Source organism: Oncorhynchus mykiss, chromosome 2, assembly GCF_013265735.2.
Source record: "Oncorhynchus mykiss isolate Arlee chromosome 2, USDA_OmykA_1.1, whole genome shotgun sequence".
Lineage (NCBI taxonomy): Eukaryota > Metazoa > Chordata > Actinopteri > Salmoniformes > Salmonidae > Oncorhynchus > Oncorhynchus mykiss.
Window position 1 is genome coordinate 19959254 of NC_048566.1, and position 14606 is coordinate 19973859.

General features: G+C 44.2%; 1 protein-coding gene across 1 annotated transcript; it reads left to right on the forward strand.

Moving 5' to 3' along the window:
- Window positions 1–4660: 4660 nt before the first annotated feature.
- LOC110537299 (polyhomeotic-like protein 1) lies at window positions 4661–12727 on the forward strand. Its single transcript, XM_036941117.1, has 15 exons — window positions 4661–4832; window positions 5450–5571; window positions 5972–6085; window positions 6840–6905; window positions 7033–7176; window positions 7262–7426; window positions 7559–7640; window positions 7776–8473; window positions 8555–8696; window positions 8915–9093; window positions 9227–9293; window positions 9632–9719; window positions 9874–10045; window positions 11138–11378; window positions 11787–12727. Exons 2-15 carry the CDS (start codon window positions 5455–5457, stop codon window positions 11936–11938), a joined length of 2427 nt encoding a protein of 808 aa, XP_036797012.1. The 5' UTR covers window positions 4661–4832; window positions 5450–5454; the 3' UTR covers window positions 11939–12727.
- Window positions 12728–14606: the final 1879 nt, after the last annotated feature.

Below are 14606 nucleotides of genomic sequence, written 5' to 3' on the forward strand. Positions count from 1 at the left end.
TTTACCATCAAGATATGAAGATAGAGCGCCATATGTTAGTCTAGAGATACCTTCAGCCTTGGTTATTAGGACTCTTACTTTTAAAGACAAGTCCCTCTGTAGCCATTGATTTAGCTTCTTCTGGGTTTTTTTAATAAGAGGGTTCAAATTTAGTTAGCCTCTAGACATCTGATCCTTTGTAATGGTTATGCCTAAATATGTAAGTTATTTTACTGGAATACCATAATATGAAGGTGTCACACAATCTTTGACAGCTATGAGTTCACATTTATTAATGTTAAGATATAGACCAGATGCTTTGGAATTGTATCACATTGATTGATATGGGAATTTGGTTAGCGTCTTTCAGAAAAAGTGTAGTATCGTCAGCCAGCTGGCTTATAATAATTTTTTACCAGCTATGGAAATACCTTGTACAGGACTATTATTTAAAGAAAGAAGTTGGGTGATCAATAAGAACAGGTACAGAGAGATAGGACAACCTTGCCTAATTCCTCTCTTTAACTCAAATCTAGGTGAGGTGCCATATTTCAATTTGATAGAGCTGTTACCATTTGTTTAGAGTCTTAATAGCCTTACGGAAAAAATCCCCAAAGCCAAGTCTCTCAAGGGAGTGGAAGAGGAACTGATGCTCTACTATGTCAAATCTTTTATAAAAATCTAAAAAATAATATGAAGCTGTCCTCGGTTATTAGGTCTGAGTAGTCATGTATGTCTAATACTAGTCTGATTGTAACGTTCGTCGTCTTCCTCTGATGAGGAGTAAGAGAGGTCGGACCAATTTGCAAGGTGGTAAGTGTCCATTTCAATAAGACAAACTGAACACTACAAAAATACTAAATAACAAAGTGAAACAAAGTGTTTGTTACCACACGGGACGTAATACGGAAAATAATCACCCACAACTCAAAAGTGAAACCAGGCTACCTAAATATGGTTCTCAATCAGGGACAACGATTGACAGCTGCCTCTGATTGAGAACCATACCAGGCCAAACACAGAAATAGAAAATCATAGAAAAACTAACATAGACAACCCACCCAACTCACGCCCTGACCATACTAAAACAAAGACATAATAAAAGAACTAAGGTCAGAACATGACAGTACCCCCCCCCCCCCCCCCCCCCCCCCCCAAAGGTGCGGACTCCGCAAAACCTAAACCTATAGGGGAGAGTCTGGGTGGGTGTCTGTCCGCGGTGGCGGCTCTGGCGCGGGACGTGGGCCCCACTCCACCATAGTCCTTCTCCGCCTCTTTACCCGCCTCCGTGGCCTCTTTAACGCGGCGACCCTTGCTGCCGACGATCCCGGCAGCTCCTGGCTGACTGACGGCCCCGGCAGCTCCTGGCGGACGGGCGGCTCCGGCAGCTCCGGACAGACGGGAGACTCCGGCTGCTCCAGACAGACGGGAGACTCCGGCAGCTCAGGATAGACGGGAGACTCTTGCAGCGCTGGGCAGGAGGAAGACTCTGACAGCGCTGAGCAGGCGGGAGCACCTGTAGGAAGGAGATGGAGAGACAGCCTGGTGCAGGGGGCTGCCACCGGAGGGCTGGTGCGTGGAGGTGGCACCGGATAGACTGGACCGTGAAGGCGCACTGGAGCTCTCGAGCACCGAGCCTGCCCAACCCTACCTGGCTGAATGCTCCCCGTAGCCAGGCCAGTGCGGCGAGGTGGAATAGCCCGCACTGGGCTGTGCTGGCAAACCGGGGACACCATGGGTAGGGCTGGTGCCATGTACCCCGGCCCGAGGAGACACACTGGAGACCAGATGCGCTGAGCCGGCTTCATGGCACCTGGCTCGATGCCCACTCTAGCCCGGCCGATACGAGGTGCTGCTACGTACCGCACCGGGTTATGCCTGCGCACCGGGGACACCGTGCGCCTCACGGCATAACACGGTGCCTGCCTGGTCCCTCTCTCCACGGTAAGCACGGGGAGTTGGCGCAGGTCTCCTACCTGACTTCGCCACCCTCCCCATGTGCCTCCCCCCAAGATATTTTTGGGATTGCCTCTCGGGCTTCCAGCCGCGCTGCCTCCTCATACCACCGCCTCTCCGCTTTCGCTGCCTCCAGCTCAGCCTTGGGGCGGCGATATTCTCCAGCCTGTGGCCAGGGTCCCTTTCCGTCCAGAAAACAACTAAGGTCAGAACGTGGCACTGATATTGTTAGAAATATGTCTGTTCCTCATAAAGCCAGACTGTGTTTCATCAATGATTGCATCCAGGACTTATTTTATTATTTTTGCAGGTGGTAAGCCTAATATCTTATAGTCATTAAGAAGACAAATTGGATGCCAGTTATTGATGAACAGCACTTATTTTTTAGGCTTGGGTATCAGTGTTATTAACCCCTGAGTCATTGTAGGAGGGAGAACATTGTTTTTAATACTCTCTAAAAAGACTTCAAATAGGAAGGGAGCTACTTGTTCAGAAAATAATTTGTAAAATTCTGATACAATTCCAACAACACCTGGTGATTTATTGTTCTTTAGATGTTTGGTAGACTCTATAATCTCTTCAACTTTCATGGGTTCATCACACTGTTTAGATTCTATATCACTGATAGAGTGAACATTATTCAGTGAGTCAAAAACATATACAGTGCCTTGCGAAAGTATTCGGCCCCCTTGAACTTTGCGACCTTTTGCCACATTTCAGGCTTCAAACATAAAGATATAAAACTGTATTTTTTTGTGAAGAATCAACAACAAGTGGGACACAATCATGAAGTGGAACGACATTTCTTGGATATTTCAAACTTTTTTAACAAATCAAAAACTGAAATATTGGGCGTGCAAAATTATTCAGCCCCCTTAAGTTAATACTTTGTAGCGCCACCTTTTGCTGCGATTACAGCTGTAAGTCGCTTGGGGTATGTCTCTATCAGTTTTGCACATCGAGAGACTGAAATTTTTTCCCATTCCTCCTTGCAAAACAGCTCGAGCTCAGTGAGGTTGGATGGAGAGCATTTGTGAACAGCAGTTTTCAGTTCTTTCCACAGATTCTCGATTGGATTGCTTTATGTTTTGGATCATTGTCTTGTTGGAAGACAAATCTCTGTCCCAGTCTCAGGTCTTTTGCAGACTCCATCAGGTTTTCTTCCAGAATGGTCCTGTATTTGGCTCCATCCATCTTCCCATCAATTTTAACCATCTTCCCTGTCCCTGCTGAAGAAAAGCAGGCCCAAACCATGATGCTGCCACCACCATGTTTGACAGTGGGGATGGTGTGTTCAGTGTGTTCAGCTGTGTTGCTTTTACGCCAAACATAACGTTTTGCATTGTTGCCAAAAAGTTACATTTTGGTTTCATCTGACCAGAGCACCTTCTTCCACATGTTTGGTGTGTCTCCCAGGTGGCTTGTGGCAAACTTTAAACGGCACTTTTTATGGATTTCTTTAAGAAATGGCTTTCATTTTCAATGGCTCTTCCATAAAGGCCAGATTTGTGCAATATCTGACTGATTGTTGTCCTATGGACAGAGTCTCCCACCTCAGCTGTAGATCTCTGCAGTTCATCCAGAGTGATCATGGGCCTCTTGGCTGCATCTCTGATCAGTCTTCTCCTTGTATGAGCTGAAAGTTTAGAGGGACGGCCAGGTCTTGGTAGATTTGCAGTGGTCTGATACTCCTTCCATTTCAATATTATCGCTTGCACAGTGCTCCTTGGGATGTTTAAAGCTTGGGAAATCTTTTTGTATCCAAATCCGGCTTTAAACTTCTTCACAACAGTATCTCGGACCTGCCTGGTGTGTTCCTTGTTCTTCATGATGCTCTCTGCGCTTTTAACTGACCTCTGAGACTATCACAGTGCAGGTGCATTTATACGGAGACTTGATTACACACAGGTGGATTGTATTTATCATCATTAGTCATTTAGGTCAACATTGGATCATTCAGAGATCCTCACTGAACTTCTGGAGAGAGTTTGCTGCACTGAAAGTAAAGGGGCTGAATAATTTTGCACGCCCAATTTTTCAGTTTTTGATTTGTTAAAAAAGTTTGAAATATCCAATAAATGTCGTTCCACTTCATGATTGTGTCCCACTTGTTGTTGATTCTTCACAAAAAAATACAGTTTTATATCTTTATGTTTGAGGCCTGAAATGTGGCAAAAGGTCGCAAAGTTCAAGGGGGCCGAATACTTTCGCAAGGCACTGTATGTGGATTCCTGACAGTACGTAGAGCTATACACATTTCTGTAAAAATTGCCACAGTATTTAGCGATTAATTTTGGGTCATCTGTAATAACACCATCAATGTTTAACTTATGGATAGTGTTATTTGTAGAGTGAAATATCTCAAGTCTGAAGAAATGGGATGAATTCTGATCTCCCTCCTCAATCCATTTTTCCCTAGATCTAATAAAGGCTCCTTCTGCTTTGAATCTATATATATTATCCAGTTAATTTTGTAACTCAATCAGTTCCACCTTCTTCTCCCCGAGAGGCCTGCTGGGGACCTCTGAGAAAGGGACGTTATCTTAATGATCACCTTTTCCTCCTCAGCTCTTCTGGTCTTAGCAAGATTACTACCACATTTTCTAAGGTATTTGGACACCTAAAATTTAAAGAGCTCGCAGTTCTTGCAATAATTGGATTGGCCTACTGTTCTGTCTCTGATGCATCTCAATGACGTAATTTTTGGCGCCGGAAAGGAACGGTAAAGAAAGAGAGGGGGCGGGATTTTTCTCATCTGCCTCACCGTTGTTTGCTTCAAACAAAAATCTGAAAAACATCACCAAAGGTTTCTTCCAAAAGCAAATTGCGTAAAACGTTTACGGATAAAAGCTGGATTGTATATTTAAAAAGTACAAATAAAGGTCCAGGAGATTGAGGTAAGAGAAAGATTTCACAAAGTCTTGCGGTTAACTTATTATCTAGCTCTAGTTTAATAGCTAGCTATGCTAATGTTAGCCATATGCACTGTTGCTGCAATGATCTCGCCTAGTTTTTGTTCTAATTCAACATTGCCAGTCATTGAAAGTAAATTATATAGCTAGCTAATATCAAAACGCAATTGGCTGTCCTTAAATTAATGTCTATTTTAACGTTTTAAACGTTTGGAAGAGCAACTTCTTGTCCGTCCTTGTTCCCTTCTGGCTGCATCCCTCGGTCATCGATCATGTTGTTGACAGCCAGCCAGCCTCCTACCGCTAATGACAATTTCACCCATTGCATTCGCTAGCTAAAAATAGCAACTGCAAAAACATACAGCAAGATATAGCTTTAGCAGTTATGGCCAGTTAATTTATAGACTAGATTAGAACGTGATAACTAGGTAGGGGTCTATTGAGGTCAAATGTGTGATACTGAGAATATAGATTTCTAGGTTATATAATTACTTTGCAATTGTTATGGTATATATTTTCATAGAAGAAAGAAAAATAATAATGATTTGACAGTACTGTAAGAAATTAGTGCATGATTTGATTGACATTTGTGTTTTGTGCAGAGAGCATGGATGCAGGTGATGACCAGAACACGGGCTCTACCAATGGGAATGCTCCGTCTGCTGGGAACACCCGCCCTCCCCAGATAGCCCACATGTCTCTGTATGAGAGGCAAGCTGTGCAGGTGATTTTATTTTAAGAAGCCTGCTGCATGAATCATTATCTTTGATAACAGGGTGACTGTCTGCACTGAATGTTGAACGACTAGCCTTGTCTAGGAATGGCCAGTCAAGAAGAGCATGTGCATACTGGAGGGTTGCTGGTATAAAATCCTAGATGCCATTGCCTGCAGTTGTGCCCTAGAGCAAGGCACTTAACCCCCCCCCCCCCCCACACAACAACAGCTCCCCGGGCGCCCAGTGTTGCAGCCCCCCGCACCTCTCCAGAAAATACCTGTACGTGTGTCTTTCGTAGTGGTTAGGTTAAAAGCGGAAGTCAATTTTCCTTTGGACCTTGTGTGTATTTGAACAATGAAGTGATGTTAATCTTAATGCATATGATGTTGAGGATGATGTACTCTCTAGGCCCTTCAGGCGCTGCAGAGACAGCCGAACGCAGCCCAGTACTTCCAGCAGCTCATGCTGCAGCAGCAAATCAACAGTGCCCAGCAGCTTCACAACCTGGCTGCTGTGCAACAGGTAATAATAACACAATAATAACGGGTAGCACAACGGCTAATAGCACAATGAAAGGTAACAGAACAGGTAATAAGACTAATGGGTAACAGCTAATAACACAGTAGCAGGTAACAACAGGTAATAACACTATTATACCATGGCATTGTTGAATACTTGTTTCTGATTGGCTTGAATGGCATTCTAGAGCATGCATTATTTCCCTATAACACACTGTAGAATTCAATGGCTGTAGTTCATTCTTGCATGTTCTGTTGAGCTGCTTTTGAAAGCAAAAGTTGAATTGAAAGCATTGGTATTGTTGAATTCGATGTTCATAGTAGCAAGCTAGGTATGATGTTTTGGTTAGCTAAACTAGCAAATTTGTTTGTTTTACTAAGACAACTGTAGCTATCTAGTAAACTTGCTAGCTACTTCAGTGGATGTTGAACACATTTCTACCGGCAAATTAACACATGTCTAGCAGTAAATGTGTTAAATTATAGCCATGGTATAAAAGGGATAATCAACTCAGGACTTTGCGTTCTCTGGAAAATAATGCAACCCCATGGAAGGTCAGTTCCACTTCGCTAGCGCATCGTGGAACACACCTTCCACGTCATTCATTATTTTCCATAGAACGCATCACCCGTCGTTAGTTATCCCTTACATAACAGGTTAGTTCTCCCACAATAACACTAAGCAGAGGAATGCACTGCCACAACGTTCAAAGTTTTTACTTTCTCTTGACCTCTTTCATTTTGTGTTTCTCTCTCAGGCCACCCTCGCTGCTAGTCGCCAGTCCAACTCTCCCAACCACAGTGTCTCCCAAGCAACCACCACTGTAAGTTTCACAGTCAATAATTCAAATAAAACGTGGCAAGCGCTGTTATCCTTAATTGCAGTTTCTTAGCTTCTTTCTTTGAGATTCCTGACATATGGCAGCGTCAACATTTTCCCTCTTGTCACAGGTCAATCTGAGCACCACCTCTGGGGGAGGGACCATGACCAATCCCCGCCCCCTCGGCCCTGCCACGTCAGTGACATCATCAGCTCTCAGCCAATCAGTGCTGCTGGGTGGGAACTCAGCCGGACAGGGCCAGATGTACCTGAGAGTGAGTTGAACGAGGAGAATACTTTTTTTGTCAATTGAGAAGAAGCCTCTTTATATTCAATAACCTCTGACCTATGAGCCCACAGGTCAACCGCTCCCTCAGGGCACCCCTCGCAGCCTCCCAGCTCATCTTCATGCCTGGTGGCACAGCAACGGCTGCTGTAGCGACAGTTGCACAGCAACAGCCTCAGCAACAACAGCAGCAACAGGAAGTCCATCCCACCTCCAATGCCCAATCCGACAATGACCAGGTAGTAACCACTTCCTGTTATGAAAAGCAATTTTTTTTCAGTCAACTTTTGTCTGTAATTAAGATTTTGCACAGATAATATTGTTTCTAATTGTTTGCCTTATTTTCTCTCTCCCTCTACTTACTCTCTCAGGTGCAGAACCTGGCTCTCCATTGTATCTCCACTCCCAGAGTGGCCGCAGTGAAAACTGAGTTTCCAGACAGGAGAGACGCAGGTGAAAGGACTTATCTTTGCCTCCAATATGCAGACACAATTCTTTATCAATTTGTGTGCCACTAAGATGCAAAGAACTGTCTCTCTCATTCCAACTTTAAACATGCTTTAAACTCTCTCTCTCTCCCTCTATCAGCCAACTATTCTTTTAGTCAACAACAACAACAGCATTCTCAGCAGCAACAGCAGCAGTTCTCTCAGAACACCCAGCAGCAACAGCAACATATGGCCAACAAACTGACTAGCTACACTCATCCCACTGCTCTCCCCAGTATAAATGTCAAGACTGGAAACCAGCTGAATATGGCCCCAACCGCTGCCACCTCAGTTCCTGCCTCCCCCACGCTCCCTCTCTCCCAGCTCCTCATCTCCCCCTCAGGCCTTTGTCAGGCCCGGGCGGTAACCACAGTTACCCCTGCTGCCACGGTAACGCACATCCTAGTCCCCACCTCCAACGTTCCTACTTCCTCCCAGGGCTACCCCATAGGTTCAGTCGCTCCCAAAACTAACATCAACACCCAGACCTTGGTGGTGCAGCCACTGCAGCAGTCCAACACTAACATGGACAAGGTGAGCCACAGCTCTGGCCCTGTGCACATACAGCCCAAAACCTCACAGGGTCACCGCTTACCTGTCCAGCTGCCCCCACGCCACCCTCCACCTATCCTCCCGGCTCCGCCCAATACGGGGTGCCATCACCCGCCCCATGTCCCAGTCCAGCTGGTGGGAGCTAGGCAGGGCTCAGTAGGAAACTCCCAGGCTTTGGCACAGGCCCGAAGCTGCTGCCCCCAGGACAACGGCACTGCTATAGCCTCTACTGGAGGGAACACCACGGTAACCCTCTTAGATACTAAAAGAGATGTGTGTGTGTGTGTGTGTGTGTTAATAAAAACGTGTCTCTTCCTGTTGCATCAGGCAAAGCCTGCAATTGGCTCATTGAAGAGGAAGTCGGAAACTGATGCAACCAATGAGATGGCAGTCGAACTTTCCCAACTTTGCTGTCCACCAATGAGAGATTCTGCCCCTCCTCTATCTCCTGCCCCCACGTTGGACTCAGGTAAGATGTCTGAAGACATAATGTATGTTCTTGTTTAGTTGAATCCTATCTAAGGTTGGCGATCGCTTGATACAAGGATTTAAGGTTAAGTTGTAAAACTTAGATTCATATTTGATAAATTCATGTTTGTTTTTTGAATGAATAGTGTAAAAACTGACATTTCACCCACATTCTTTTCTACCCTGGTTCCCTCACTTCCTCTCTCTCCTTTTCTCCAGCTCCTAAAGTGGTGCCAGCCTTCTCCTCTCCCCCCACCCTGTCTCTGCCTCTGCCCCTGTCTCGGGGCGTGGGGGGTCAGATAGACAGAGCCCCTCTGCCCCAGGCGGTGGTCAAACCTCAGGTCCTCACCCACCTCATAGAGGGTTTTGTCATCCAGGAGGGAGCTGAGCCTTTCCCTGTGAGTTCACATACCTGGCTAGCACCTGCTTACCATGGATCAGGAGAGGAGATGTGGTTTTGTTTGCACAGAACTTTGCTTTAGGGCCAGATCATATTCTTCTCTAACACCCAAACTTGACATCGATTGACAGGTGACTGGGCCAGTGAAGGAGCCTCTAGCCATGGGTGTTCAACAGGCTGACAATGGAGGCCCTGCAGGTTAGTGGGTGGTATATTTTCTACCTTCCTTAAAGAATGCACTCCATACCAGCTAACTAATGCACCAGCCTTTATTTTGATTTGATTCTGCCTCTGATCCAGTTGTCTGTGAGAGGTTGCAGTACTATAGCTTGATTCTGTACAGTAGTTGTCATCCCTAGCATAGGAGGCTGGTGGGATGAGCTATAAGAGGATGGAATCATTGTAATGTGTTTGACAACGTTCCATTTATTCCATTCCAGCCATTACAATGAGCCCATCCTCCTATAGCTCCTCCCACCAGCCTCCTCTGACCCCTAGTCATCTCTGTACTAACAGTCTGACTCTCTCCTCACCAGTGTTGAAGTGCGAGTACTGTGAGAGCTTGGCTCCAGCCAGCCAGTTCAGGGGCTCCAAGAGATTCTGCTCCAAGACCTGCGCTAAGAGGTACCCTAGCCACCTCACCTGTCTTCTCACTATATCACACACCTCTCTGACCAGAACAGGTCTACACTTTAAAGTCAGCACTGTTGACATCACATTTTTGTCCTGGGTGCAGCCAACACTATTGACTCCTTGTGCTTTGTCCACTCTCCTCCAGATACAATGTGAGCTGCAGTCATCACTTCCAGGTCAGTAGGGGGCGAGCTTCTGCACGGCCGCCCGGTCCTCCCGTTCCCCCAGAAAACATTGTCAGACGCAGGGGTCCTCGCAGGAGTAGCTCGGAGATCGCCTGCGCTAAAATAGCCGGCAGACATTTGCCTGTCAAGGAGGTAAAGTGGATGTTTCTGATCCATGAAATGGAAATGTTGTTGTTTACTCTCCTCCTGTTTCAAGTTTGAATGTCACATACACAAGTACAGTGAAAATAGTTTCTAACCAGCTCTAACCCCAACACTGCAGTAATCAATAACAATGTAACACTAAAACTAAAAAGGTAGAACTGAAACACACCAGATAGAAGAACATGATAAAGTAAGTAAGCATACTATACTGAACAAAAATATAAACCCAACATGTAAAGTGTTGGTCCCATGTTTCATGAGCTGAAATAAAAGATCCCAGAAACTTTCCATACCCTCAAAAAGCTTATTTCTCTCAATTTTTTGGCACACATTTGTTTATATTCCTGTTAGTGAGCATTTCTCCCTTGCCAAGATAATCCATCCACCTGACAGGTGTGGCATGTCAAGAAGCTGATTAAACAGCATTATCATTACACTGGTGCACTTTGTGCTGGGGACAATAAAAGGCCACTCTAAAATGTTTAGTTTTGTAACACAACACAATAGACGTCACAAGTTTTGAGGGAGTGTGCAATTGGCATGCTGATTGCAGAAATGTCCACCAGAACTGTTTCCAGATAATTTAATATTAATTTCTGTACCATAAACCGCCTCCAACTTTGTTTTAGAGAATTTGGCAGAATGTTGAGTGGTCAGCTGATGTCAACATTGTGAACAGAGTACCCCATGGTGGGGTTATGCTATGGGCAGGCATAAGCTACGGACAATAAACACAATTGCATTTTATTGATGGCAATTTGAATTCACAAAAATACAGTGATGAGATCCTGAGGACATTTTTTTGTTGTTGCTATCTTTGGCCAAAAGATGCTTATCTGTACTCCCAGTAGGGAAATCCATAGATGAGGACCTAATGAAGTTATTTCAGTTGCCTGATTTCCTCATATGAACTGTAACTCAGTAAAATCAATGAAATTGTTGCATGATGTGTTTATAGTTTTCTTCAGTGTGTATGTATAATATACATACATACATACATACATACAGGGTCAGTTCCAGTACCATATTTAAACTGCAGGCCTACATGTATGACGCTCTTCTCTCTATGATTGGCTGTAGTGTCGTTCTGAGTCCAGTCGCTCAGAGGATGTGTCCAGCTGTGACGGAGAGGAGGAGGAGGAAGATTCCCCATCACTCTCCCCTAGCTCCTCCCTCTCCTGCCCTAGGCCCGCCCACTGTGATCCCCATTTGGATGACTCAGCTCAAGGCAGCCTTCCATTGGACGAGGCCAACTTCCTGTCTGGGAGCCCCGCCCATTGGGGTGTGGAGGAGGTCTGCAGGTTCATCTCTTCACTACAAGGTCAGTACTCATTCATTAACAGTCAATGAAGTAAACAATGAATTAAGAGTTTTCATAGTAGGGGAATCTGTAAAAATGGAACCCATGGCCATCTGGTCAATTAGATCAGGGTTTCCCAAACTGGGTCCTGGGGGCACGTTTTGGGTTTTTCCCTAGCATTACACAGCTGATTCAAAGCCTGAGATGATGAGTTGCTTATTTGAATCAGCTTCGTAGTGCTTGGGCAAAAACCTAAATGTGCATCCAGGGGGGCCCCAGGACCCAGTTTAGGTAACCTTGAATTAGATCAAAGAAACCAAGAGTTCTGGTTTGCCCATAACCCACGCCAAAGTGTATTTTAGGTCGATGTTCATTGCTAGTGAGCAGTCCCTTTTCATAGCGCATTCACTCTCTCTCCTCCCCTCCCAGGTTGTGAGGACCTGGCTGCCCAGTTCCTGTCACAGGAGATTGACGGACAGGCCCTGCTGCTACTCAGAGAAGAACACCTAATCTCCACCATGAACATCAAACTAGGACCCGCCCTCAAGATCTGTGCCTTCATCAACAGCCTACGAGACTGACGGGGGAGGGAGGAGGAAAAGGGGTTTCAATGAACTTGAAACTGGGACCAACACTAAAGACTTGTATTAGTGACATTCAAGCCTGAGACCAAGACTGAAAGGGAGGGGAAAATGGGGTTTGATTTTTATCATAAACATCAATCATTTTAGAGACTAGATGAAGAGAAGGGGGTTAAATATAGGTAAGAGGGGAAATAATTAGAATATGCTTTGACTTTACTGGACATTGATTGTGCAAAAAATCTGTTATGAGTGAGAGATGAGCATCAGATAGTCTGTCTTTAGAGTTCATGTTTGTGAGGTAAACTGACAAAGTATGGGTGAGTTCGTGTGTGTGTGTGTCTGTCAGGAGAAACATATACTCATTTGACACTGCAAACGTGGTCACCTACAGTAACCGTGGCTAGCTAGCTAGGACAGTTCAAGTTGCCTTTTTCTACATTTCAACGGTGCTATAACCATAGTGTTATTATTGAAAATGGTCCATTTCACTTTTCTTTCTACAAAGTGGATTTGTAATGTTAATGTAGATGCCAGGCTCTAATCAAGTGTATGAAAGGACATTGAAGAGCTTTAACAAATCGTTTTTTTATGTCACCAGATATGACTCTTTTATAGCTTTGATCTTTTGTACTACAATCAAAGTTATTATTTTGGTGTGGAAGTTTTTCATGGAGGGGGATGTAGTGAGTATTAGTAACTGACTGAACTACCTGAATATGGGTATTTGTCCTGAGAGGGGAGATACTCTGTGTATGCAGTACTACCAATAAACACCTGTTACTGGAACTATGCTCTGAGTGTTGTTTGTAAATGGCTGCTACAGACTGTCAGGGCTATTCAACTCCGGTCCTGGAGGGCTGAAACACTTCTGTTTTTGTTTCTACTTGGTAGTTAATTGCACTCACCTGGTGTCCCAGGTCTGAACCAGTCCCTTATTAGGAGAGGATGAAAACTAGAAATGTTTCAGCTCTCCGGGACCAGAATTACACTGAACAAAAATACAAACACAACATGTAAAATCTTGGTCCCATGTTTCATGAGCTGAAATAAAAGATCCCAGAAATGTTCTGTATGCACAAAAAGAAAAAAATGTTTATATCCCTGTTAATGAGCATTTCTCCTTTGCCAAGATAATCCATCCACCTGACAGGTGTGGCATATCAAGAAACTGATTAAACAGCATGGTCGTTACCCAGGTTTGCCTTGTGCTGGCAACTCCAAACGGTGCAGTTTTGTCACACAACAGAATGCCACAGACATCTCAAGTTTTGAGGGAGTATGCAATTGACATGCTGACTGTAGGAATGTCCACCAGAGCTGTTAGCAAATAATGTAAATTGCTCTGCCATAAACAGCCTCCAATGTCGCTGTAGGCGAGCAGTTTGCTAATGTCAACATTGTGAACGGACTGTTCCATGGTGGCGGTGGGGTTATGGTATGAGCAAGCATAAACTATGAACAACAAACACAATTGCATTTTATCAATTGGCAATTTGAATGCACAAATATACAGCAATGAGATCCTGAGGCCCATTGTCAGGCCCATTTTTTTAAAGGTATCTGTAACCAATAAATGCATATCTTTATTCCTTGTCAATTAACATCCATAAATTAGGGCCTAATGAATTTATTTATATTGACTAATTTCCTCATATGAACTGTTTTTGTTCAGTATAATTAGCCCTGACTCTATGGTGGTATTTCAATTACTTGTAGGGTTCTCACTGTGCAATGTTACAATCATTCAAGGCCAAACTCCTGTAACACCTGGCTTGTAGAAAAGCATTAAGTAGAAGTAGAAAAAAATGACAACAGAATTCAAAAGACAAAAACAGCCACTGGCACAGAGTACTCCTGACCAATTCAGATGAGAAAAAGCATCACTGTGAACGGTTTTAATTGACATTGGTAAACTTCTATCTTGATTCACATTGTGGAAAGTGTGCAAATGACGTGACTTCAGATGTGCTCATTTACAGTAGAACATCAACCACTGAACTCTGACCTTCCATATAGCTTGTATCAAATATCCCACTCATGCCATTTACCATAGAACAAAAAATTGTCACAGTTCCAGTCTGCTTAAGGGTGGCACCATGGCATTAGCGGCTGAGTCTGGTCTTCTTAATTTCATTGATTGTTTATGAACCAGAAAAAAGGAGTGACAGATTTCGCTTTTTTTTCCGGGAGGTTTCATGATCACATGACCTGACCAGAACAAACTGGAGGCGCAACCAGGGTCCTGAGTTTTTCCTGTTCACCTTACGTGGTCAGGAGAACTCTGGTCCTACTTATGAGACAGGCGTATTTAAAGCTAGAATCATTAGTTGCTACATACATTTTTGGACTTAAAATGATAAATGAAGTGTCACAAAACAACTTATAAACACCTTATAAATCTCTTATGAAGCCTGGTGTCTCCACCCATGTGTTCTTTCAGTCCCTCAAATCACAACAAAAATAATGATTTCTAGTCATATATTATTACTCCTATTACACAATCATTTTGAAGACGAGATTTGTAAACCTTCATAAACAGCAGTGATGGGCAACTCAAGTCCTCGGGAGCCGGAGTGGTGTCACTTTTCCCCATCCCCATTCCTAGTGATTAAACTAAATGCATTCTAAACTGAAGATCCTGATTAGTTGATTATTGGAGTCGGAT